The 25201-nt window shown below is 40.1% G+C and overlaps 1 protein-coding gene across 1 annotated transcript; it reads left to right on the top strand.

The window, feature by feature from the left end:
* Positions 1-11825: 11825 nt before the first annotated feature.
* Positions 11826-23397, top strand: LOC139998514 (uncharacterized). Its single transcript, XM_072023124.1, has 3 exons — positions 11826-12815; positions 15767-15949; positions 19455-23397. Exons 1-3 carry the CDS (start codon positions 12756-12758, stop codon positions 19641-19643), a joined length of 432 nt encoding a protein of 143 aa, XP_071879225.1. The 5' UTR covers positions 11826-12755; the 3' UTR covers positions 19644-23397.
* Positions 23398-25201: the final 1804 nt, after the last annotated feature.

Here is a 25201-nt window from a genome sequence, read left to right as displayed (position 1 = left end):
TCTCAATTATGTTACACGAATTCTTTCATAATCTGTAGATGCGCTCGTATTTTGACAGCGTGTTTCAGATATAAAAAGAATCCAGATTAGGAATGACTTGAAGCGTTTAACAAAATCCAAGTATTCCGACCATTTAAAATTTCATTCTGAACTTTGAATTTACTAATTTAAAATGTACTTCTTCTCGTGATACTACTAACGAAATTTCAATTACACACAATTACGTTGCACACGTAACATATTCGTAAAAGGTGCTTGCAAGTGTTCAGGTACCTTCTTGAATTTGTACATTAACACTAGAACTACCGATAGTTAACACGAAGCTTATTTTTATAGACAAAATGAGTGGTCTTTAAAAAATATGCGATAATAGAATATCTTTATATTTATTGATCTGTTACTTTATTACAGAAAAAATTCCATGTCATGTAGTACATTTTTGGTATTATTAATCCATCCAGGACCATGATCCTTAAACGAGGGTTGACACATTTATAAAATCGTAAAACCGTGTGGTAGTTCTAGCGTTAAGTAGAAACGCGTTACAAATAGAATAATCCTTAACTAATACCACCACAATTATTTAAAGTGAAAGAATTAATACGAATTCTTCCTTGAGTCAAACATATCCGCTTCGTTTCTTTTATCTTCGTTCCCCTGTTAACTTATGTTTTACGCCTCGATTAGGGAACTTCTCTGTTATTTGCTGTAACTTAAAAAGCTTAGAAAAACTGATCTTCGATAAACGTAAAAGCAGCACCAAACGCTGATCGTGAGTGAAAAGTGACTCAGTCCGCTTTCGGGTTAGCACGACGAGACTTTGGAGCGCAACGCAAGCTTTCCTATCGGTAGTTGACAGAAGATAAACAGCGCAGGCTACACTCGTACTCGACGCCGGTCAGTCGCCTACCCCGGATACTTTTCCCCTGCTTTTATTATCTATTTACACCACGTGCATCGTGACCGATACCGTTCGTATCGCCAACGGATCAACAGAGATTTGTCTGCGGTTGGCTAACCTCGATAACTATGTACTCTCGTAAAGTTCCTTTAATTAATCGACGAACACTCGTAACGCGTTCCAATTCCACTAATCATCGAGGTGTAAGAAAACAACATTGACGTCAGGATAAATAAACATCGAATGTGCTCCAAAACTCTAACTTCCAAACATCATGATTTCACTGCGATTTAAAACAGTCGCCCTCTTTTTATATTTTCGTAGAATTGATATTTGTTTTCCAACTTTATATGTAATAAGTTATGAGAGAAATCATCTGCTTTCGTTTTTTTTTTTCAGCGTGTTGGCTTTACTGATAAAAACTCTTCGTTGTAATATTTCTTCCACGTGGCAGACTCCACCGTATTTCCATTTTCCTTTCATACTTCCGATCGTGTACTCGCACACGTAAAACTTACGATGCAACAAACATTGTTTTATTCGACTTCAAGCTTTACAACGCCTCCTGCAGCTTCGATTAATCCTTACGAAGGCGAATCACGACCAGTCACCGTTATATCATCACCGGTCCCCGTTCCTATATCCTCGACCACGTAATACTACATCGTCGAATCGATGAATCGCGTCGTCGTGAATAATAACGACGATAGTGCTGCTTATCGTAAAAATAACGCGTTACCTGCTAATTAAAGTCTGTAGAGGAAGAGTCGAGCAAACGACGTCGGTCGTCGTTTTCCACGGGACAACCAAGACGATTATGCGAATTCATAGCTTTATTATACGTAGAGACGGCGGATTGGAGTTATTTTAAAGTCTGACGAGAGTATGCAACTACTGCGCGATATCTGTTTATCGATGAACGTTTCCTGTGTTTGTCGAAGGAACCTAAAATCGGCTATCGATCTTCGCGGTTATAATTAGAACTGTTTAACGAGGACATCTAAATTCCAAATAGAATTCACGTTACTTCGGAATGGAGGTTAAACGGAAGGAATCTCACGAGTTGAAACTTCGCGAGGTGCCTTCGTGTCACGTTTCTAACGTCGAAGTCGAAGACAAAGGTGTGTACGCGATACGGTAACACGAGGTTACGGCGAAAGGATTGTGAGCTGCAGCTGCGGCACGAACCAGTGTTTACGCGGCTGCTGAGTGCAGCGATCCGAGAAACGAACGTTCATCCTTGCAAATTCTGAAAACGTAAACCGAGAGGGAAGTATACCGCGTCTCTTGGACATCGAGTGCTGAATCGCGTGTTTTGGCACACGATTCGCGATCGCTTCGGATTTCCGAGAAGAGAACTTTCAATGGGAACGATCGGTAGTTACGAGTGCAACGCACGCTAATGGAATTCTCCATCGGACCGAGGCTCGAAAATTTTGACATCGGGTAGCTCGATCGATTCCATCGTTGCTAATCGACCGAGAGGCTCCGTACAATCGTCGCTGCGAGTTATATTTAAACTTTAGCCTGAAACGTTTCTGTCTCGAGAGAAGAAGGAACGCTTACAATGTTCTTAAAGAATCGTGCCTTTGATTCTAGGAAATATTCAAACAGTAGATTTCGAAGTATGTCGTTAGGAGTACAGAGAAAACGGAGATGGAATTTTAACAGAGAAACTATTCTCTCAGAAATACATACTTACTGTATGTACGCGCGTTTATGCCAGCAGATTCAGATCTCCGCATTCGTCCTATAAACAGATGCACGCAGAGCGTTTCCACTCAAAGCTTACACAGGCCACAATGGCGTACAAGAAAATGCGTTCGAATAACAGAATGTTCGACCAGCGATACATCCGGATAATACGAGACCGAATAATGGAACCGCTTAAACTGTATACAAGCTGTAGGAATATTCGATCGACACACCCCACGGAATAATCCGAGGGAGCCTGGAAATCCCTCGATCTCCGTTTGTCTCTCGATCTCCCTGGTCCTGGTGTCCTGACAGAATTCAACGAAGGATCGTCTCGTCGCCAAAGATGCGTGTTTCAGCTGGCGAATCGAGAAGCGAGAGACGAAGATTGAAAAAGATGGGAGGTCCTCGCGAGAGAGAGTGAGAAAGAAAAAGAGAGAGAGTCATGCTCTCATTCAGATTACGAAATCGGGACGCGTGAAAGGGCTTCCGGTTGCATTCAGGTATCAGAAGCCAGAAGAAAGAGAGAATTAACGAGTGAATGGGGGACGGTACCTTAAGATGGTGCGTGCGCGCGGGTGCGTGCGCGTTGCGTGGCCGATTATGAATGCGGATTAACCTTCATTCAGACCGGCAGCATCTATTCAACAAAACGTCACGAAAATGCCGAAACAATGACAGCCGTACATCTTCGTTGCTCCGGCAAGTTCGTTCCTTTCAAGTTCTAACCCCCTCTTTTGGTTTCTCACTGATTTATACCGGGGGAGCTGGCTTTTGAAGTTGCAGCCAGACAGGACCCATAAATTTGCACCACCCGCCAGGAACCGTTCGATGCTGCCTCTCTAACTAGCAAATTGCAGTACATTGTTAATTAAGATCGCGTGACGTTCACAGGTTCCTGCTATGTTTCCTGGACACCAGGGTGTCTCTTCTTACGCTTGGAACGTGGGTGGTAGCGATAATGAAATTTTCGGAAAATTGATCGCAACGCTTCTTCTTTAACAGTCATGGAAATAGATTACAGAGAAGAATTTTATTTATTGCAACGAAATTGTAACAAATGGTCGATCAAATTAATTACCAGAATCCAGTTATCTAAATGTGAACTACTATCGTATGAATTAATTTTCGCTCAGCGAAATCCGGATTAATGTAGTTGCGAGTTTGATATTACGTTATTTGAAAAAATATCGTAGAAAATTAATGTAGTTAAAAAAAAAAAAAAAAAAAAAATGGAACCAAAACCTTCGACGTATTAAATTCCAATCTAAATTATGATCTATCCCTGTTTTTCTCAATTTCAATCGAAATCAGCGAATCGAAGAGGGCTTCTCCGCTAAGAGGAAAACTTCGTTCTCTTCGTTTCCAAACGAACCGATTCGAAACTAATTCGTTTTTTCAAAGGCACTATAAATTCTATTTTAACTAACTATTTTACTTTTCAAACACGAAATTTATACCTTTCCTTCGCTTCTTTTAAACATCGAAGCTGCCAGTTTATCGCTGCAAACGTTTCAACCGCTCATGTTCGTTTTAGGTAAAGTAAAAGGAAACTGATAATTAGAAGAGACTGAATGGGTAGAACGCGTGCAATCCCGACAGAACGAAAGAAAACACCTGTCACCGTTAATTCGATTCCAAGTTAATAACTTGGCCAAATCTAGCGAACAGATAGTGACGCGTGTTACACGGATTGGTCCAACAGCGATCATCAATCTTTCCGTCCCGTCTTCTACGCGCTTCTGTTGAAATATTATCGTCGGGACGGCGACTCGACGTGAATTTGCACGCCTTCCCGTTTTCGTTCTTCTCCCTTTTCCGCGTTCCTCCTTTTTCGACCCTCGTTCCACGCGTCCACGTGGAAATAGCCACACCATCGGCTGAACGATACGAGCTGTCGCGTCCGCTCTTCGTTTCGACGTGTACACGCTCCAAGTGTACTCGAAACTGTCAACGCGTATCCATCCGGTCGTCGGTAAACTAGCTCGTACAACCCATAAAAAATTACGAGATTCGTTCTCGTGTATTTTCCCTCGCATTCCTTCGAGTCTGGATCGTGATCTTCGAGTCGTGACCCACATACGAACCGTAAGCTGCCACCGAAAGATCGCCGATATTCTCTGGAAGGCATCGTCTTTCGCGCGGAAATAAATCGAAACACCGAGATCTGAGACGCTTTAAATTACGCGCGCTTCGTACGTGCTTGTACACCGCTTGATTTTCCAAGTTCATGCTCGGTAGTTGCTTTGAGATTTTATAATACTATTACGTTGACATTTCACGTACATTAATTTTTACATCATGCTTGCGTACTATTATTTTATTACCGTAGGAACGATTTTATTTTTTAGAGAAATTTAATTACCTTATTGTGGAATATATCAGTGGATAACTACCATGACATGGCTAGAAAATGCAGTGAACGATATATCTGCTATAAATTATTCTTTCAGGAATTTCCTCGACTATTTAGTTTCGTACAATAATTTACCAACCTACGATAGTAATAAATTAACGAGTAGCAAGGTGTACCGATGTTGTAGACGCTTCTAAAATATTAGAATTGCACAATTAGCTGCCTTGTAAATTGTAAAGTTTGCTTGCAGGACTTTATTTATTTCCATTGTTATCGAACTTGTTACTGAGCCGCAACAAAGATATGCTGATTATAGCTGACAACTTGTAACTTACAACTTATAAAATTTCATTAATAATATTAGTCCAGTTGTAGAAGGGCATCGAGATTGTCGACGAGAACCCATCACGATTATTATACATCGGGTAAACTTAGTTTTCAACTTTTCCTAAGATCACTGAACCAAGGGAAGTTTCGAAGGGAAACATAGAGTGGAGCGTTGATCAACGAACAGTAACGCCAGTGCAACTTTGATCTGGATGACCTTTGATCTAGACGGATCAGTTTCTCATATATGTCGACGAGAGGGAGACAAAAGTCGAGCAAAGAAAATAATTATCGTCGTTATAACGGGCAGGATAACGATACGCCGACCGTGGTACGCGACTTCAAGGATATCGAGTTTTCGTAGGGTCGTCGATTTTCGAGCACTCGACCAGATATCTTAATTGAAGGTTTACGCAAGTACGAACCTGATGGGGACGAATACGCTTTTTCCTACGCCTGGATAATCATTGTTCGAGGAATATCGTGATCGCAAGCACGCTTGGAATCTATTAAACGACTCTTCACGAGAAAAGGGGAAAAAGATCGAAGAGAATCTTAGAATTTACTGGTGGAATGTGGTTTCGATTTTCTTGCCAATGCAAAGAAAAGAAAATCCAAAGAAAAAGGGATTAACAACGGTGATTTCATTGGGATAGAAGTCGAATGCAAGTTGATGGAAGAAATATAAAGGGAGACGTTCGAGAACCAGTTTCAATTTATCGTTTTGTTCCAATTCGTTTAGTTCGTCGCGGATTTTCTTCCTTTAAGTTTCAATAGCTACATTTTTAAACTATGCGTGTAGGTTCGTTAACGCTTGATAATCTGGGCTATTCCGTAAAATTAAATAGTCGATGTGCATCTCAAACTATTGGATATACTATGATAACGATCAATTTAGTTGTAATAAAGAAATAATTGAAAGAGTATATCAGTCAGTAAAGAAAATTTGAGAATCCTAGACTCTTATCGATCGGGCGGCAGTATTGCGTTCTCGTGTTCACCACCAGATAGCACAACGGTACGGTATGAATTTAGATTCGATAATTGAAATTTGAATTTAGAAGCGTTATTTATTATAAATTAAGTGCCTAACTTCTGGTATATTTACAGTCATCGTTTGGATCAAGAATTTTCCAATAAAAATAAACGAGTATACAAAAACGTACATATTTTGTTTACAATAACAAGACACGTATTCTGCTCTATAACCTATTCATAGTTTCATAGATTTTAGTTCCAATTCTAACCATTATTAATATCGTTACCATTACTCTTCCTGTATATTAAATTGAAATCACCGCATATGGCATAAATAAGGTAAAAAGGCTGCTCAAATTACTCGATCCCTTATATTTCACACGTATTTTCAAATTAAAATCATGATCACGAACTAAATACAGGATAGATTTGGTTGCATCATGGAACTTCGTATCTCGTGCTCTGAAATACCGACCTCGAAAAAGATCAGTGTTTCTCGCGCCCTCTACAATTTATAACAGCGCGTCGCGACGATTTTGATTGAATCCGCTTGAACGCGGTCCGTTTACTCAAACGAAATTTTAATTAGTGCTCGATTAAATAAACTTTTAAGTTCTGGTCATTGAATTCATCTATCCGAATATGAATCTGAACGAGAAATCGTAAATAGTAGAGATATAAGTATCTGTCGCACGATAGGTTCAAACAAACGAACTTCTATCGTATATTAAATACAAATTACAGAAATTTCATAAAATAACGTAAATAATTAAATCGATAATTGTTTCATGTAAGACATATGAAATTTAAATTTTAGTTGAAACTAATTGAAAAACAAGGAACTGTTATTGTAGTGTAATGTATCATTTTGGTAGTATGTAATGTACATGTGTAATCTACGTAATGGGTATACGATATTTTATTATTTTTATAGCGTACAATGTTTTTTGAGATATCGCGAATGTATCAAATTCTATACTTCGTTTTGATCATAGGATGTTCTGTTCTATATTTTATTTATAATTACACAGGAGACTTTTGTTTTAATTGAAAGCAATACTGTACCGAATCAGTAACATCGTATTGGACACGAAAATAATAAGGAACTCGGGTAATCTCCAAAACGTGGGATATGAAAAGTTATTGCACGGCACATGTATTTTGCGTCTCGTTTATGACGATTATACGTATCTACAAAAGATAATGCAGAGTACTGCACGAAACCTTAGACTTGGATTAATTATTTACATAAAGCTTGTATCGATAAAATGTTTCAACTTCGACTTTTCCTTTTAACAGAGACACGTTAATTTAATTAAGCGATAAATTTTTACATTAAAATTATCGGCACGTTTACTTACTGGTGAGGTGGCGCACTCTGTATTGCCTCTGCACGATCAAAGTAAACTTCCTGCCGTTTACACACGAACCAGGGGCAGGATACCCTGTGCAAACGAATATACGCGCATTAAACAAATGTTTCTAATGTATATACGCTGAAAAGCCACCATCGATTTCGAACGAATATACACATAAACGTACTAAATATAAATATACATTGGCAAATAAAACTACAACCACATCAAATTTTTATTTCGTCGAACGGAACGATTTACTTTCGAAAATTGTATTTCCCTCGATGATCCCTCGAAAAGCCTCATGACTCAGGGAATATCGGGGCGTCGTTTACCGGAACATCCGGCTTATATCGTAATTTCACCAGCCACGTCCGTTTTACGAGGCGAAGACTGACAAAAAACATGCGCGTACCCGCTTCCTCCTCGCGTATCCCTCGCGAATTATCGCTCCAAGATAAACACAATTCGCCAATCATTATTCACGAACAACGTTGCAACGATCCAAAAGTCTTGGAAGAAAGAAATGAGTTACAATCAACAAAGCACACGACCTCTCTCTAACGCAATTTTTTAAGTTAAACTTCGATTAATCGACGGAAATTTATTACGCCGTGTTAACTCGCTGTACACCAGCGAGATGTTAGCGAGGAATCTTGAATCGCCCACGTGCTTTCATCCAAACGACTGAAAGTCAACGGATACAAGTAATTTTACCTCGCAATTGCCGTTCCAGTTCGTCTCTTTCCTCGTGCTTGTAGAATCTGAGAAACCTGGTAGTTGCTGGGAATCAATTATCGCATAGAAAACCACTTGATATTCATGTATTCTTGGCGACGTCCAACCGAACGTAAATGGAAATGAATCGAACCGACGATTGCCTATCTACATCCTCCGGAAGAAGAACGTAACCGGAGTTCAGGTTTACCAATTAGTGATTCGTTTCTTGGGATAGCTATTTTCATCCCTTTTTTCCAATCCACATGTACAGAAATCTCTTGAAAGATAAAATAAGAACAATTAATACTCTACATTTCCTTCTTTTCTTTCTCAAGGTTTCAACATTTTAATTCTACGATCAAGTAAGATGATTTTGATCAAAATTCGTTCCACTATTCGTACCGCTCGCTAATTTTGTTCATCGGCACGTTTAAATCCACCGAGATTCGTCGATAATTGAAAACGTATTCCGAAGATACATTGACACTCGTGAATCGTCGTTTATTCGGGGACTGATCTTGACGATGCGCGTAATTCGTTGAACACGGTTGCTAGGTTCGCTGAAAAAGCTTCGACCGAGTTTTAATAACACTTTTGGCGAAAATAGATAGTTCGAAGAAAGAATCGGGCTTTGAGATGGATTCTTATTTGCCGCGGAAGGCACGGTTGTAGCTGGCAATTAAAAGTTTCTTCGCTACTCGTTTCTCGGTAGTTTCAGCAATGTTTCTTGCCTCGAGCATCGCGAAGATGATGGAATAACAAAGGAATGATTAAAATATCAGTGTTTTCTTTCGGTACTTTTCTTGCAGAACAGAGACACGAAGATTGAAAACGGGTGGCGTGGGCGCGCGATGCTCAATGAATTCGCATCAGTCCGAGTTGCACTAGAATCTTATTATAGACGCACCTCCGATCTTTTGCCTATCGATGAATCAGTTTTTCGAGCCGTGTGACTCGCGCACACTCGGAAAGAAAGCATCGTGTTTCGACGCGTGCTACGCGAATTTCCAGCCGGCCACGTCCATGAAACATCTTCAACATCTAACATTTCCAAAATCTACGTAGCCTACAGCGCTCGAATCGTAATCTTTCCAGTTAAAACTGTTTCCAAGCTCTCTAATCTACTCTCGCTAATTCTCGTTGCGATCTACGTTGCTGTTATTTCCTTTTAGCCTCGAAAAATATCCGCGGAGAAGCACGACAACAGATAACACCGAACACTTGGCTATCTGCGATCTTGAATTTGTACGTCACCAACTAGGTCATAGTATACGAAGCGAGAAAGCAAGACAACCAAAGAAGTTGAAAATTGTGAACAAACAGAGAAAAGACGGAAGGGGTGGAACATCCGAAAATTTTTCCAGTCGTCGTATCAATCTTCGTTGGTCAACTTGGTTTTCTGTTAAGGTCGTCGAACTGTTCTTTGTTAGACGTCGCTTATGTAACGTGGATTTTTCGTTTAGTCGTTCGATTGTGCATAAACAGAGAAAAGCTGAGCCGCGATTTGCCCTGTTAAACGACACGGTTGCTCGTACGATTAAAAAATGGACTCGACGTGGCTCGAATACCACGCGGGACTGTTCCCTTTAAGATAAACGATCTGTATGCCTGGCACAGAATTGACGCGTTACGTGTCGCTAAGGGTTTTCCCGATATCGTAAAGGATACACAACGAGGCGTTCTTCCTGTTGAGGTTGATTGATGGAAGAACGAGTGGATGAATTTGTAACAGAAAAATATACTGAAATAAATAAAGGTATAAGTATAATAATAAGTATAAGTTTACGCTGATCCAGATCCTTACTCTCTTAGTGTTACAATAAAATAGAATCCATAGACAGCACGTTCATATATTTATAGCAAAAGGTTATCACCAAAAAAGTTAAGCTTATAGCTCTAGTTAAAGGTTATAAGGAACATAAATAGAAATCTATTTATTAGTTCCTTTGTTCCTAGACCTTGTAACCCAAAACATAATTTATATTTAAGGGCACAATAATATGCACCTCTCCCTATTTAGAATATTTTTGTTTCGCTAAATTCTATTTTCTGCGTAATAGCGGTTTCCAGGTTACGGAATAAATAAATAAAGATGTCGACTTTTTCTTCAACATTTCCAACCGGGAAGAAGGTAAGGATACACGGAAATATAATCGCGTGATTGTCATCACGGAGACGATGTCGTAAGGCCGTGCTGGATGGAAAAAACTGATCGAATATCGTCCGGGCTTATTGTCATGTTCAGACGAAACGGCACACGATGAGTCGTTTATTTGATCGCGAGATATTTCATAGGCCCCCCTGAATACAGCCGTTTTATTTCTTCATTAGAACGTTCGTACGGACTCCGCCACGATAACCACACGTAACGACGGGTATTTCAGAAAACGACGATTTGACGAAATGGTCGGCTTACGATCGCGTCAATTTGTACCATTTCCCGATTCTTTCAAAAATTGACTCTGTGAAAATTGAATTCGTAATCATCGGGAGGACAGACTTCTCATAATTTACTTCACCTCCGATATAATAAAAATTAAACAAGAGTTCTTCGTTGTCATTAATTTCTACCATTTTCCAATTCTTGGTCGCTCGAAATCTGAATCGAAACACGACTATGCTCGATACACGGCGTGCATTGTATTCGTAAAACCGCTGATCTGTATAAAAATGGAAAATATGATTCATCGCGTTTTTCTCCGTTAGTTTATATCTTACTGAAACATAGGAATTGCACGCGTTGTAAGTTTAAATTCAAGCCAATGTCCATCGACTATCGAACTCGTTCGAATAATTTTGAACGACGTTAGATATTAGAAAACGAAAAACAATTTCAGATATCCAACATCGAACATCGTCGCATATAAACACGGAGAATATAAAAATTAGGGATATTTAATATCGAATATCGTGACACGTAAGCATGGAAAATCGAAATACTTGATCCGCGAAAGCTCCTTGTCTTTAATCAAAGCTACCTATAATAGTTGCACCGAGTAGTATCGGAGATTCGTGGAACAGAATTTGCGATAGAACGGTTTGCGCGGGTAGCATTCAATTTCACGAGCATCTCCAATCAGATGCTCGGGAGTCAACATTCCGTTGCAAACTCTCTCACGGACCACGGGAACAAGGCTAATTCGATTTCAACGTAACACGATTTGCCGTCAGCTTTGCCGCGTTTCAACGTGTTAGCGTACATTAATACATATAAAATGTAAAAACGAATTGAAAGACGAGTATCTGGCAGTTCATCGCAACGTTCGTCGCACGATCGCAAAGCACCAGAGAAAAGAAACGTCTAATTTTGGCAAAGACAGTTACCTTCGATCGTCGATCGGTTCCACGAGCAACGCAACGCGCCATGTTTGAGAGAGGAACGTCTATGTACGTGGGTGTGTTGGTCCATCGTGTTATTCGTTTATTATGCTAGCTAGCTTGCCTGGCTTATATTGTGCCGGGCAACGTTGTAAATGGGCGGCTGGCACTGTTCTCCCGATACATCTTCCTTCGAACGCCTCTTCGTTCTCATTTTCCAAGCTCTCTCGCGCCAGTTCGACCTACCATCGATCCCATTCGACGCGAGGATCGACGCACGGCTTCCAGTGCACGCGAGATGTCCGTCGTGATCGTCTATCGTGAACTTGGTGAACCACTGTAGACCCTTGTTACTCTCCTCTTTTGTTACCATCCTTTCTTTTATACCAAAGGGACGAACGTGGTCCGAGTAGTCGCTGTAAATCGTGATACAGTCATTTCTTTCGTGGTGCGACCAAGCTGAAGGGATGACCTAACCCAAGAAGTCAACAGCGGTGATTTCTGCCAGCCCAGTCTGTCGTTTCAAAGTGATTACATTTGTCAGCGTATGAATGTCGGATGAATCGAGACGAAAGACTCGAAGACTTTTCACGATGACTCGCGTTCTTCCCCTTCGTCGTAATCTTTTTAATTAAACTACAACCGTCGTAATCTTTCTAATTAAACCACAGCGGCCGTAAATACGCGACGTTTAATTTAACGGCGGGTATGTCCGTAAATTTCGCTGAAAAATTCCTGGCATCTCTTCAGGCGTACCTACCGTCGTAAAAATTTTCGACGACTGTCGACCGAAGGGAGAGAGAAAGAGAGAGAGAGAGAGAGAGAAAAGAAAACGAAATCAGTTGCAATACCAGACAAGTGAAATACCGTGTATAATAAAATGCACGGCAGGAAAGTGTTGGTCGTGCTGCAAGGTGTCCTTCGGCTGGCAATGATTCATGTCGTCGCTTGAATCGAGAAGAGCGACCGGGAGATTGAATCGCGAAGAAGGAGTATCGATGATCTATGTTCGTGAAAGAATAAAGCTCGAATCCACCGGGACCTTCCTATCCCTGAGGATTATTTAAATCTGTCGGTGAAACTGATTTATGTCATTGTCAGGACCATGCCTCTCAGATCGAACGAGTCTTCTTCAAGGGATACCCTCAATACTGTTGCAACCTCGGTTAGTTACGATATTTTCAAACGATTATTAGCGGGATGGTGATTTCGAAAGAGCAGAGTCGAGGGAAAAGGTTTCGTGAAAGGTGTTTGGGCACGAACCTTTTCCCGCAACTTCGCTATTCGAAATTTAGTACAGTTCCATTCGACTTTTGTTCCAGTCCCATGCGTCCTACTTCGATCCCTTCAACTTTTCCAACGATCCGTGTAAACTTCTCTACAACCTCGAACGCGGATAGACGATCTCCCTCGCTAGACAGCCATCTGGTTTTCGTAACGCTACGCTATGAATGTGAATTTTATAAGACGAACTTTTTTTTTTTTTTTTTTTGAAACATTCGCTCGTGAATGAAAAATTAGTCCATTCGTACTTGTACATTACAGAAGAACGACGCAGTGCACGCTTCACCGCAAACGCGAATATTGCACGAACGTAATTTCACGAACGAAGCTCTTAGAACGTAATATTTTAACCGTGGCAATATTTTTTAGTCTGTAAAGCTTTGGTTTCCCTATCCTCCGCACGTTGCTTCATGTAGAATGTTTCTCGCAAATGAAAATACAGGAATAGTCGCATTGTTAACGTTAATCCTTTGCTTTCGCATAACATGAGTTGTACGAAAGCGAGTCATACGCTGCGATGAAATAGGAAACCGTGTCCCTATGGTATTTTCTACCCAATTTGGAAACTTGTTAAATATAAATGTAATAACTTTTATTACGCAGTTACAGATATTAACGCGTTATCCACTTTCCTGCTTAACTCTTTCTATTTAAAAATTTATTTATAATAATTTCTTTCGCTGCTTTTTCGCACCAGCTGTAGCTTCTGTTAGAACCGACCTCGTCACTTCCATATCGCTAAATGTTACGATTAAGCCAATAACTATTTGTAACATAGGCCGTCTTATATTATATCGTTTGTTTTCGTTCACAGAAACGATTTTTCAAACCAGACTAAACTACCAAAAAGAAAAAAGAAAAAAAAAATTCCATGCAAAAAATTGTATATCCAGTTAAGAGGTAAATACGAAAATCCAAAGTGAAATATTGCGCAATTTTGTCTTTGAACGTTACCAGAGATATTTCGTGCATCGAATCCATCTTACACAAAGATTTAATGAAAAGTAAGCCGAGTGATATCGAGTTTAGATTTCTCTTCGTTCTTTTTTTTTCATCTAAAGAACAGTTTCTTCAAACCAGATTAAATTATTAAAAAGAAACTATACCGAAAGGGATAGCATGTCAGAGTATACTTTGTACATTCAACGAATAAATATTCAACAAACAAAACGATGGGAAGAATGGTCGGGAATTCGATCCTCAAAACACATTTGAGAATCGGTGGTGCATGTGATACGACCGTTCGCGTATCTACAAGGCACGCCTCCGCTTGCGCGCGACTTACGGCAAAATAGATCAGCGACGGAGCGTGCCGACTGTGTATATCCGGCGATATTTCGATTTGAATACGATAATAATAGGAAAACGCGTCAGGATATCAGCGATGGTGCGGATGGACGCATTTGCGCACCGAATGCAAAGTAGCTCCGCGACAGGTCAAATTGCATCGGCGTCGCACGAATGGAAATGGAGCTGTCACTTCCGCTGGCCGCCTCTATCCAAAATTTAATACCGACTGTCCGAACTCCTGTACTCGTGGTTTTCTCCTATTCTATTAGTAGAACCATCCTCTGACCTCGTTGAATCTTGAGAATCAAGCGTATCAGGGACTCTTCCATGCAGTTTCCGAAGAAAATCTTTACTTTACGTTTGCTGCTTACGTAACTTTCTTCGTCCATGTATTTTTTAATTCTGCGTGTTGTACATCAATACGTCTATTGTCATGGAAATATGACTATATCTCTCGATATAGAACCCAATTTAGAAAGTCTTTGTTCGGATCATGAACTTTTTGAATTATGCTTCTTATAGGAGATCGAACAGTTTTACTTTAATTAATAATGTCAGCTTCACCAGTATACCTTTTTTTATCAAAAATATTCTTAGTTTAGCCAATTGTTTCAACCTCACTGCTTACAATTTTGCTTGTTTTCCTAAATCTGTTTATTAAGATGCATCGACTCAAAAATTTACCGGTTGCGTCGGTAACAGCGAGCGCGTTAATTGGACAATACTACTTTAATACGATTTTGTTTTAAGAGACCAGCTCTTTTTACAACTACGTTTCCAGAGACGTACTTACTCTGCTTTCAAGCGCGCCACTGTTCCCATTTCATCAACCAGCGTTCATAGATTTACTGTCAGCATCAAAGTCAGTATCTTTCCTTTAGAATCTGCACCATAAACTTTCTACCGATCTTATCATCATCCATTTTACCTCGGGACCTTTCCAAACGAACCATCGCGAAAGTTGCATGCGGGACATGCGAAAGACTAATGAAAGAATCTTTGGACAAAGTGCAGCAAAACGTCGTTTACAAGAATCTTATCCATCGCAGAAACTCAAGCAGAAAGAAAAATCTTCTAATATTGACTTGTAATAGCGAACCATATTGTACACATTATGGTTAATTAATATTAATGTACACATTATGGATATTATTATGTCTTATATAATGAAGCCAGTTCGTGCTTATTCGTTTATTGTAAATAACCGCAGTCCAGTAATATTTTAACGTTTTGTTGTAGCAGGTGTTCAAGCGATCGCTATTTAAATATGATATATAGCTACAGTCACGGGAAGAATCATAAATAGTCAGCGGATTTGTATGAATTTATGAAAAGTCTGCAGATATACATAAAATGCATACAACATGCAGAGATACATGAAATATTCAAAGTACAACGCTCGTTATATTACAAATTCTTAGCAGTTGAAAGAAGTTTTCGTTTAGGTTTCATTTTCTTAGTTATTTTCATAAGAATATGAGTTTCCATAAAAATTCGCAGTCTAATTATAACGTCGTCTGAATATTTGCTATTTGTCGGTAGGAGGAACGGCGTCGGACCGGAAGATACGTCGCCGGTGGAGCTGTGCTGGCGATCATGCTACTCGCTGTGCATCATGCACTCTTACGGGAAGCGTCCACCATAGCTGGTGTCAGCATACCTGCCATAATAATGGTGTGCTACATTATCTGGATCCTGTATTCTGCCCACAGGGATAGACGAAAGGTAATGACTTTTAAGTTATAACCGTACAGCAACTGTATTCACCCAACGAAAGTCAACTTCCGCGGAATTGGACAACTGCCAATGGCTTCGTTAAATGTTTACAGCAGTCTCGACGAATACCGAATACTGGGGCAAATTTTACGACGAACTCGAGAATTCACTACACACGCGTTCTTTGTTCATCTTCTTACTTTCTATAGGATTTTCGTAGCAAACTTTTGCCAAACTCATTGTTAACTTTTGATAGAGTGGGACGAGAAAACTGGAGATTACGTTCACCCTTTGACGTATTAATATTTTGTGGAGCTTGAAAGTTTAGAGAAAATTACAATTAACGAAACAATTGAATTAATAAGAATATAAGGCTACAATAGTTCACACCACCTGGCAAACGATTATGCACGCCAATGAGTCGAAAAGATTGGCTCGAAAAGAATGAGTCGATACTTTCGAATTAGGCGAAAAGACCAGAGTAATCAAGTGAATCGAACGAGAGTATGATTATTCGATTTTTCGCCGAAATGATTTCAAACAATAGCGTGATTTTTTCTCCCGGTCGTTTGTCTTTCGAGACAGAAGTTTGGCGCTTGTTCCTAAACCATCAAACTCGAGCAATTCTCTACAGTGCCTGTCTTTATTCCGCTAAACTTAAACTTAGTCGAACTCCCGTTGAACCAAAAACTTCATTCACTGCTCGTACTTTAGAAAGCGATTTTTCTTTAATTTAAACAATTTTCGACTGTTCCTTATCGAAGTAACAAAGTTTTGATAAAAAATATCTTATTTCGTGAAATTTGAGTTGCGCGGAATTTTATAATTTACAGGCGGTCACAAAACCTTTGGTCACCAGAGTATTTATACCGATTGTTAATTCTTAAAAAATAAATTTCCTTGTTCCATCTTGTTTATTCTCAAAGTATAGTAGAATAGTAAATAGGTATTTGTTAAAAATGGATTTCTCCTGGGTTTTCTTCGTTTCAATCGTGTACCATTATTTAGGATTCTCGATAGAATACCATCTACCAAGTACCATCTACATTTTTTTCTTTCTTCACTTTTTCTAATTTCATTTTGCCTAAAGTCTCATATAAAGTTGTCATCAACAATGCAACATACACGTGCTCGACGTTCTTAACGAGGACGTAGCAACGAATTGCAGCCGAATGTCCACTGGCGAATTTCCGTTCAATTTTCGTGGAAAGCGAGCGCGACGAAACTCTCCGTAAACGACTAGGATGAAACGCGTAATTGAACGGGGATGAAGTTCGGAAATAAATGTCGTTTCGAGAGTGCGGAAAAAGCGGGATGGCGGCGAATTAGAGGGTCCTGTTTGCGCCAGCGACAGACAGCCTCGCAATTGGACAAGTTTTTTCGCCCTTCGGCTACTTTTAATCTTGTAATAAGTCACGTGGCTGGCTGTAGCGCGGCTGATGGCGCAGAAACTAATCGAATTGCCCGTGCGAATCGCTTTTCAAGTTCGACGACGAAGCTGCATCGTTCGACGATTGCGTATCTAAAACTCGTAGACGTTGCAACAAATTGCACTTGAGTTTCAATTGCATTTTCGAGTTGCACTTCGTTAAAAGCGCATATGTTTTATCGGTCCGAACGATTTGTGTTACTTGCAAATACTTTTGATTTTATTTTCCTGTTTTATGTTCGTGGCTTACTTATCTACTCTAGAAATTGGTTTTCAGCGGGTCAAAAATTCACCTCGATGGATGCAATTTCTATTCCCGCTGTGCTTTTTCTATGTGGTGCATTGTATTTCCACGAGATCGAACTTTTGGTCGTTGTATTGGGTTTTTCGAAAAATTTATAGCACTTTCAACTACCGATATATTCTGTTAAATGGTGTGGTTGCTGGTTATTTAGGATAAACTTTAGTAAAATATTACTTGAGAAAATACTGCTTTCAAATAAACATCAAATTTAGCGACTAAACAGAAAAGTTCGGCTTTGATCAATAGAAATGGCGTAGCTCTTTTAATAAAAACATTAATATGTATATCTAAATGCGAGATAGGTACAAAGTACGAACGTTCAATCCTATCTAACCTATTCGTAAAAAACTTACTATCGCCCGACAGGATAGCAAAACCTTTTTGATAACTTTTCCATTTGAAATTACATTTAATCGTCCATTGAATCACATCGCTGGATTCACATCGACCAAAGCGTTTCAATGGGATACAGGGATTTTACACAAGATCGCTCAACCGGCACTAATTTTTTGCAGCCGAACATAACAGATAAAAATTAGAATATACATGGTCGTTTACTCGTTCAAAATACTATTAGGTTGTTCGAAAAGTTTCTTTCGTTTCGTAAGGTGATAATAGATGAACAACAATTTCTGTTTTATATTATATTATATTATTGAATTAGGTATGGTTCATTTCGTTCTATTTCTATTATTATATTCGTGCACAATTCAATAAACTAATATTATTGCGTCTATTATTTCCTTACAAAACGAAAGAAACTTTTCGGACAACCTAATACAAATGTATTTTTTCGACGTGTAAGAAATTTATTGTTAGAACGAGTTGTATTTAAGATTCGTGAGAGATTTCCATAGAGAAGAACGTGGTTAAACGACTTGAACGCGGAAACATCGACTAAGGAAAGTTTTATCGGACAGTTAAACGGAAACGGTGAAAAACGAAGAGATAAAAATAAGCAACAAACAGCGGGGTTAAGCGGTGCGCAGAAAGTCTGTCTAAACTGGAACAAGGTTAGTTGATAACATAAAACAAGGTTATCTACTCGTAGTCAGGATTCGTAATTTACGAGGATTGAGAATGGTGCTAGTTGCGCGGATTTTCCTGTAGTTAAGTACAGCCTCGAAGAAACTGCGAAAAATGCAATTTTTTAATGAATTCGCCTCGAACGCGTTTCTATCGGCCCAAGAAACTAATTGCATCAGATCCTTCGCGAGTCTGCGAAGGTTGTAACTTTCCATCTCTCACAAAAGAATTATGCTAAGAACCTTGTAAAGTTATCGAATTCTCCTCGTAATTGTTTTACGTAGCACTAACTTTTACTCGCATTTTTCCATCTTCCTCGTTTCTCGTTTAACACTTTACAAGGCTAGAAGATATTGCTTCCTTTAAGAATAATAATAGTAATTAGATAACAAAAGTTAAAAAGTTGAAAAAACCAAAAAGGAAGAACACTGAACGCGTCGAACTGTCGTCATCCCCTAATTCACGCTTGGCAATTCAAACATTCCCTCCGGCGTCAAACCGCGAAGGAAGGTCCCGACTCCAGAGTGATTCAACGACCATTGTAGTCTACACCCTTTGCCCTACGCGCGTGCACCGACCTGTTTGCACTCCCTTCTCTTTGTTCAACCAACTCTGTTTCACGCGACGTACGTCAATAGCTTGATCTCATCAAGGAAACACGATTGAACACACGCGAGTCCCCTGTGAGCATACCACTGAATAGCTTTGCAAGTTTCGCAGAGGCGAAACTGACGATCTCTCGATTCTGCTTTCAGGCGTTGCGATTCGCCACAGCGATGCAACTGACAGAAGTAATCAGCGTACCAGCCACTTCCAATGAGATGATCTGCAGAAACGGGACGAGCAGGAACGAGATACGAAAGGCGGATTCTTCGAAGCTGGCTTACGATACGCGAGCATCCCGCGAGAATCCTGCGTTCTCATCCAAGGACGAAGCTGCGTGAAAGGAACCACGAAGAACTCGCATTCTTCGACCGGACTTTCGTTGGTTTTTCACGACGAACAACGAATTCTTCGTCTCATCTCTTCAGTAATCACTCGAGCGACGGTTTCTTGCCGGGTGGTTATTACGTTTTACTGCTAATAGAAATAAATACGTAGGTTCGCATCAGTAGCGTTGAACGAGTGCCATTCGAACGGACAAGTTTCGCAAGATAGAATTATTTGTTTGGTCCGCCGGCGGGATTATTTAGCCGCGTGACGCAACGTTTTCGTTGGCGGTAGCGGCCTATGCACGCCGCCCTTCTTTCGCAAATAAATCTATGCAGTGGCGGAGATAAATTTCGAAAAGCGTCGCGATCGCTTGGGAAATTTATTCCGAGCAATCGCCACGACAAATCGTTGCGGCTATTTTGCGGACGAAGCTTCGAGCGTGGATCGATTTCGGGGACTTCTCCCTCGGAGATCTACCGTCGACTTGGATCCGTTTATTTCACGAACCACTGTGATTTTTTATCCTTATGGGTGAGATGCCGTCCATGCAGATTGGTTAGAAGGTCCATGCGTCGGATTACGAGATAGAAACCGTGAAAAGGCCATATTTCCATGGTTACTTAAACTCCGAGCTGCTCGTAAATTACGGTTATGAAGAGTGACGCGGAATATTAGTCGAAAAATACGAGCTGCGTTTAATACGACTTAACGAAAGCCTCCTTATCCTATCGTTTTTGCTCATTCTGCTCGTGCGACGGAGCAAATCGGTGTGCGACGGATGAAACGACGAACCATTGTTTTTAATAAAAATTCAATACAATTCAACAAGCGTCTATTTTGTCTAAGAATGAAACCGATGGATTATAAATTTTTCTTAAAAATATTTTGATATTTGTAAAAAAACCTTATATGAATATATTATGTGTGCCGTATGAAGCATTTGAAAATTTTATTAGCGCTGTAACGAGACACAGCTATTTTGACTGCGCTCATGTATTTTGAAACCAGACAATAAGATATTCATTAAAAACATACGCAATCGTCAGAAATATATTTGACAAATAAATCTCAACGTAAGCATAGCATGAATTTTCATAGAATGAAAATACGATGACGTTACATATATAAAATATACCGATCAAAGTTTTCTACGGTAACTACCCAAATACTTTCCTGAGAGGCTGCGAACGTCGATTCGTTGTGCAGCCGACTTTGAACACAAAACGAGCTCGGCTACAATGAATTATAAGTGGTAACCACGAGTATCGTTTCGAACGACCTCCGGCACTACCGTTTGTTCGTTTCAATTTCTCACCTGAACAATAACCGTGGAGGGCCATTCGTAGCGAATCGGAAAGAGGAACACAGGACGACGAGGAGCGAAGGGCGGCGAAACAAAGCAATTCATCGATGTTCCGGCGCTTAATAGATGGCGTGCATTAATTAGAAAAAAATATAAAGCGACGTTGTAATTCATTAGCGAAGCTTTCAGTTGCGATTCATCTGCGTCGCGAGCCAGCGCCATAGTTTTTCTCCGTTCCTTTTCTTATCTTTTAATTATTTCTTACGCGGTTAATTAATCGACCTGCTAAGCGATTAAGACGAAGAAAACGGAAGAAAGAAGGAGAAAATCTCCGAGAACGAGAAAAGATCCAAAGGAAGGTGGGAAAATAAAGAGAAGAATTTCCACGGTAGTGAAATAAAATCCTCCAGCTCGTTAACAAAGGCGTTAACGACGAGGAACACGACATGGCGTACCTGACCACCGAGGAAACCGCGATTTCAGTCGAAGTCCAGCACCCTGACCCACCGCAGATTACGTAGTTCCGTAGTTCAGCTACGATCCTATTTCGAGATAATTCGATTCGGTCCGCTACGAAACACGCGATTGCAACATCCATCTTTCAATGGTTTCACTGCAAAAGAAGCACGTCCATTTCGATACGCGAATACCGTGATCAAATGCTTTTTCGATTCCTCTCTATCGTGGCGTCTCTCGAAATTCCTACTTATCACGAGTCGTCCAACAATGAGAAACAACTATTGTGAAACGTTTCCAGAACTGCGGTCATGCGAGCGAATAATCGATTAAGGACCCTTCGTGTTCGTTTCGACGTGTTAACAGAAACTTTCCAATTGCGTTTGCTGGACGCGGCAATTTCAAAACAATTACACTTTTCGATTACTTTCCAACTTTCTAATTAATTCTCGTTGAGAAATAATTTTATTCGCGCGTCAATTTATTATTTCGGAATCGTTGATTATTTCAAAGCTTCAAGACGTCGTTCGTTGTAGTAGACCGTCGTCGTCACGTAGATGATCGAGAATCTAATTAGCGGAACAAGCATACGACGTTGTGTTTACGATTGTAATACCACACGGTGACCTAATTACAATTGTTTCGATCGTGACAATACATCGAATCGATAACGATCGTTTATTTAAACGAAGCCTTCTGAGAGGCGTTGTACGGGGACGATTAAAGATTCTGTGGCCATTGTAGCTGGTTCGCGGCACGATTACGAAGAGAATTCGTAAGTGTTTTCTCGCTGAGTGCGGCGAGAATCGATTGAGTCCATGTTTCGTGGTGTCGGTGTCGTGATTAACTTGGCTTGTTCCTAGCCGAAAAAGAACTTCCGTATTGTTGTGGTAATCAAACTGGCGAAGATAGGAAAGGGGTTTCTTTTAAACGAGTTGCTCAACCAGTCCGTTACGACGAAACTTCGAATTTATTCGAAGAGAAAGCGCGCTCTGGTGGTGTTCACTGTCTCGGGGCATTGTGCTTCGGGTTAACGAGCACAGAGGCTAATTTATGGCAGGGAAGCTATTTCCCTGCAAGAGAATTTGTTGACATCGTATATCCTTCGTATACGTTATCCAAAATCTCGTATCTCAGCCATGACGTTCCCAAACAAATCGCGAGATTCAATTTCTAAGGTATTAAATTAAAGCGTATTTTGATTTTCTGCAGAACCTGATCGTTGATCCAAGTTATCTAGAAAACGATGAATCGATCAAGACTTTATATATTTATGCAAGATGAGAGAGAAAGAGAAAAGGAATTCCTGAAAGCTAGACAAGCAAGTATACTTCTTTTTATACTTTTATATTTTCTTTCTAGAAAAAGCTATATCCGTGTTCTACCTCAATAAGAATTAAAACTTTATATGATTTTTGGAATTCCTTTCGTCCGATTTGTGCAACGTAGTCGTAGAACGATTGGATCTTTGATGAAATTGATTTTTTGAAATTAAGACTCGAAGAGAAACGTTACTCGATTCTTGGATGATCTATGAAATCGTTCGATCGTTTGTTCCACGAAATCCGAAGAGAATTTCACGAATTCACACGAGTCGAGCGATACGAGGAAACGAAATTTAAAATCACCTGGCCAAAGAATAGAAGTGGGTTGTGCCACTTGGCTGCAACATGCTCTAAAAATTTTGAAAAGAACCAACGAGAAATTCCGTGAGTCGTTCATCTATGGGAGATACAGAGAATACAAAAGTTCGCTTCCCGAGAAACGTTTCCTACACCAACGTTCCTACATCCAAGTTACAATTACCACTTGGAATAATCTAAGCAATTTGCACCTTATACATTTTACGAGAAATACAAAAGGCGAAAAGTATTAATTGTCAACACGTTCACTTCGGGTCCAGTTTTCGCTCCGTACAATGATGTATGCTAACAAATAAACGTCTTGTTTTTTGACATATGAAATGCAAGTTATATCCAGGAAATAAAATTCAGATTTTCGTGATATTTAAATTCACGTACTACAATCGACAGAATATAAATAATGTAAAAGTACGTGTCGACTCGAATCCATGTTAACCGACTGTTAAACGATTTCCCTATAATTCTCTGCTATTCTTCTCGCGAATATATTTTCCACACTAAATTTCCATGTTTAAACTTCAGCGAAAGGTTCCAATTTTCATCTACACTTTCCTCGTATCATGTTCCTCTTGTACATTCCTTGCGCTTAAACGTGATCAGGTCTCGTAGCGAAGTGAAATATTCCGATAGAAAAGGGTATCCTTGTCTTGACTCTCGTCGGAACGATATTCCCGTCATAGGGGAAAGCTTCTGAAAATTACTATTTACGCGTGACGTTTGTCGGCGATGTATGAAATACACGTAGGTATATGTGCACGGTAAGCAACAGGACTTTTACGCGATGCTATCGTGAAATTCCATCGAAGGAGTTACGCTTTCCGCGTTACTACGACCACCGTTAGAACGCATTAACGCCCGCTGACAGACGCCGTTAAAGCACGTTCTTTGAAGGTTGCCGGTATGGCAGTGGAAAATCGCTCGAATTAACGCTCGCGTACGTTCAAAACTGCGAACGTCGTTTCCAAAATATCGGGTTAACGTCGGTTCCATCGGATCGATTCGTTCTCGCGCAAGCAATTTCGTAAGATACGAAGCTTGAGAATGAGCGCACACGGAATAAAATTGTATCCCCTTCGTGGTTCACGAATCGTCGCGGTTTCCAACGAATTTCTGTCCTCGGCGTCCAATAAATTCTCGTCGACTGAATCGTGTTGATTGTAGCCGCCAGCTGAGTGGGGCGTGCTCGCGAAATTTCGCGTTGATATCGGCGTTGCCGATGATTAATTGCGCATTGAACCGACCGTCGATTTGCGATAATTCTGATTTACGTAGCTCTGAACACCGCTTAACGAGCCTCGAATCTGGTATTCGTCGTTTTTGCTACGACACCGAATTAATGTATATCAATTAGCCTTCGTTAGTCCGAGTTTCACGAGTTTCAGTGCTGCGCGGAAACGTGGCTGGCGAATCTCTGATGAAAAGATTACTTTGTAACTTCGATTCTTTCCAAGAGGAAGTTTCTCTTTGGAAGTGTTTCTCCACGAAATCGATGAGCACGCCACGTGATTCAACGTGGAAGCCATGGGTGGTGGATCACTCAATTGAAAAAAGCTTTCAGGACCCATTCTTTCCCGTTCCTTTCCTCGCGACAGGGGATCGACGCTTACCTACATTTGAACCACCAACACGTTTCTAATCGTCGACCATGTTACACGTACTTACGAGACTTCCGAGAAATGATACGTACCGTAGATGCTACATTTTCCGTTCTTTACGCATAGGATGCATTCTGTCTATTAGTTAGGTTTTTATTTATATTCAATATTCCTTTCTATCTCGATACGTTCTTTACGCTTAGGCTGTGCCTACAATTGATTCGCGTTCTGGGAAACTCAATACATCGGAACGATCAGATATCATGTATTTGAATACTTGAGAATGTAAATATTTGAAAATTGAAATACATATTAATTGTGCATATATGTAGTGAAATTAAGGAACTAATAAGGAAGTAGAATTTTCCTTATGAGAAGCTCGTATATCCTGAAGAATATTTTCATTACATTCAACGCTTCTTCTATATCTCGCGATCGTAGAACGAATGGAAATTCGAAATGTAACGTTACCTGTTCCTTCGGAATACCAAGCGGTTGGTTCTCAAATGAATATTTCTCTATATCCTGGTGACGAGATCGTGTCTACGTTGATACCATTTCGAGCGAGTCGT

The sequence above is a fragment of the Bombus fervidus genome, chromosome 3, assembly GCF_041682495.2.
Source record: "Bombus fervidus isolate BK054 chromosome 3, iyBomFerv1, whole genome shotgun sequence".
Taxonomy (NCBI): domain Eukaryota; kingdom Metazoa; phylum Arthropoda; class Insecta; order Hymenoptera; family Apidae; genus Bombus; species Bombus fervidus.
Note: the sequence above shows the minus strand (reverse complement) of the source record. Positions and strands in the feature narration are given on the sequence as shown.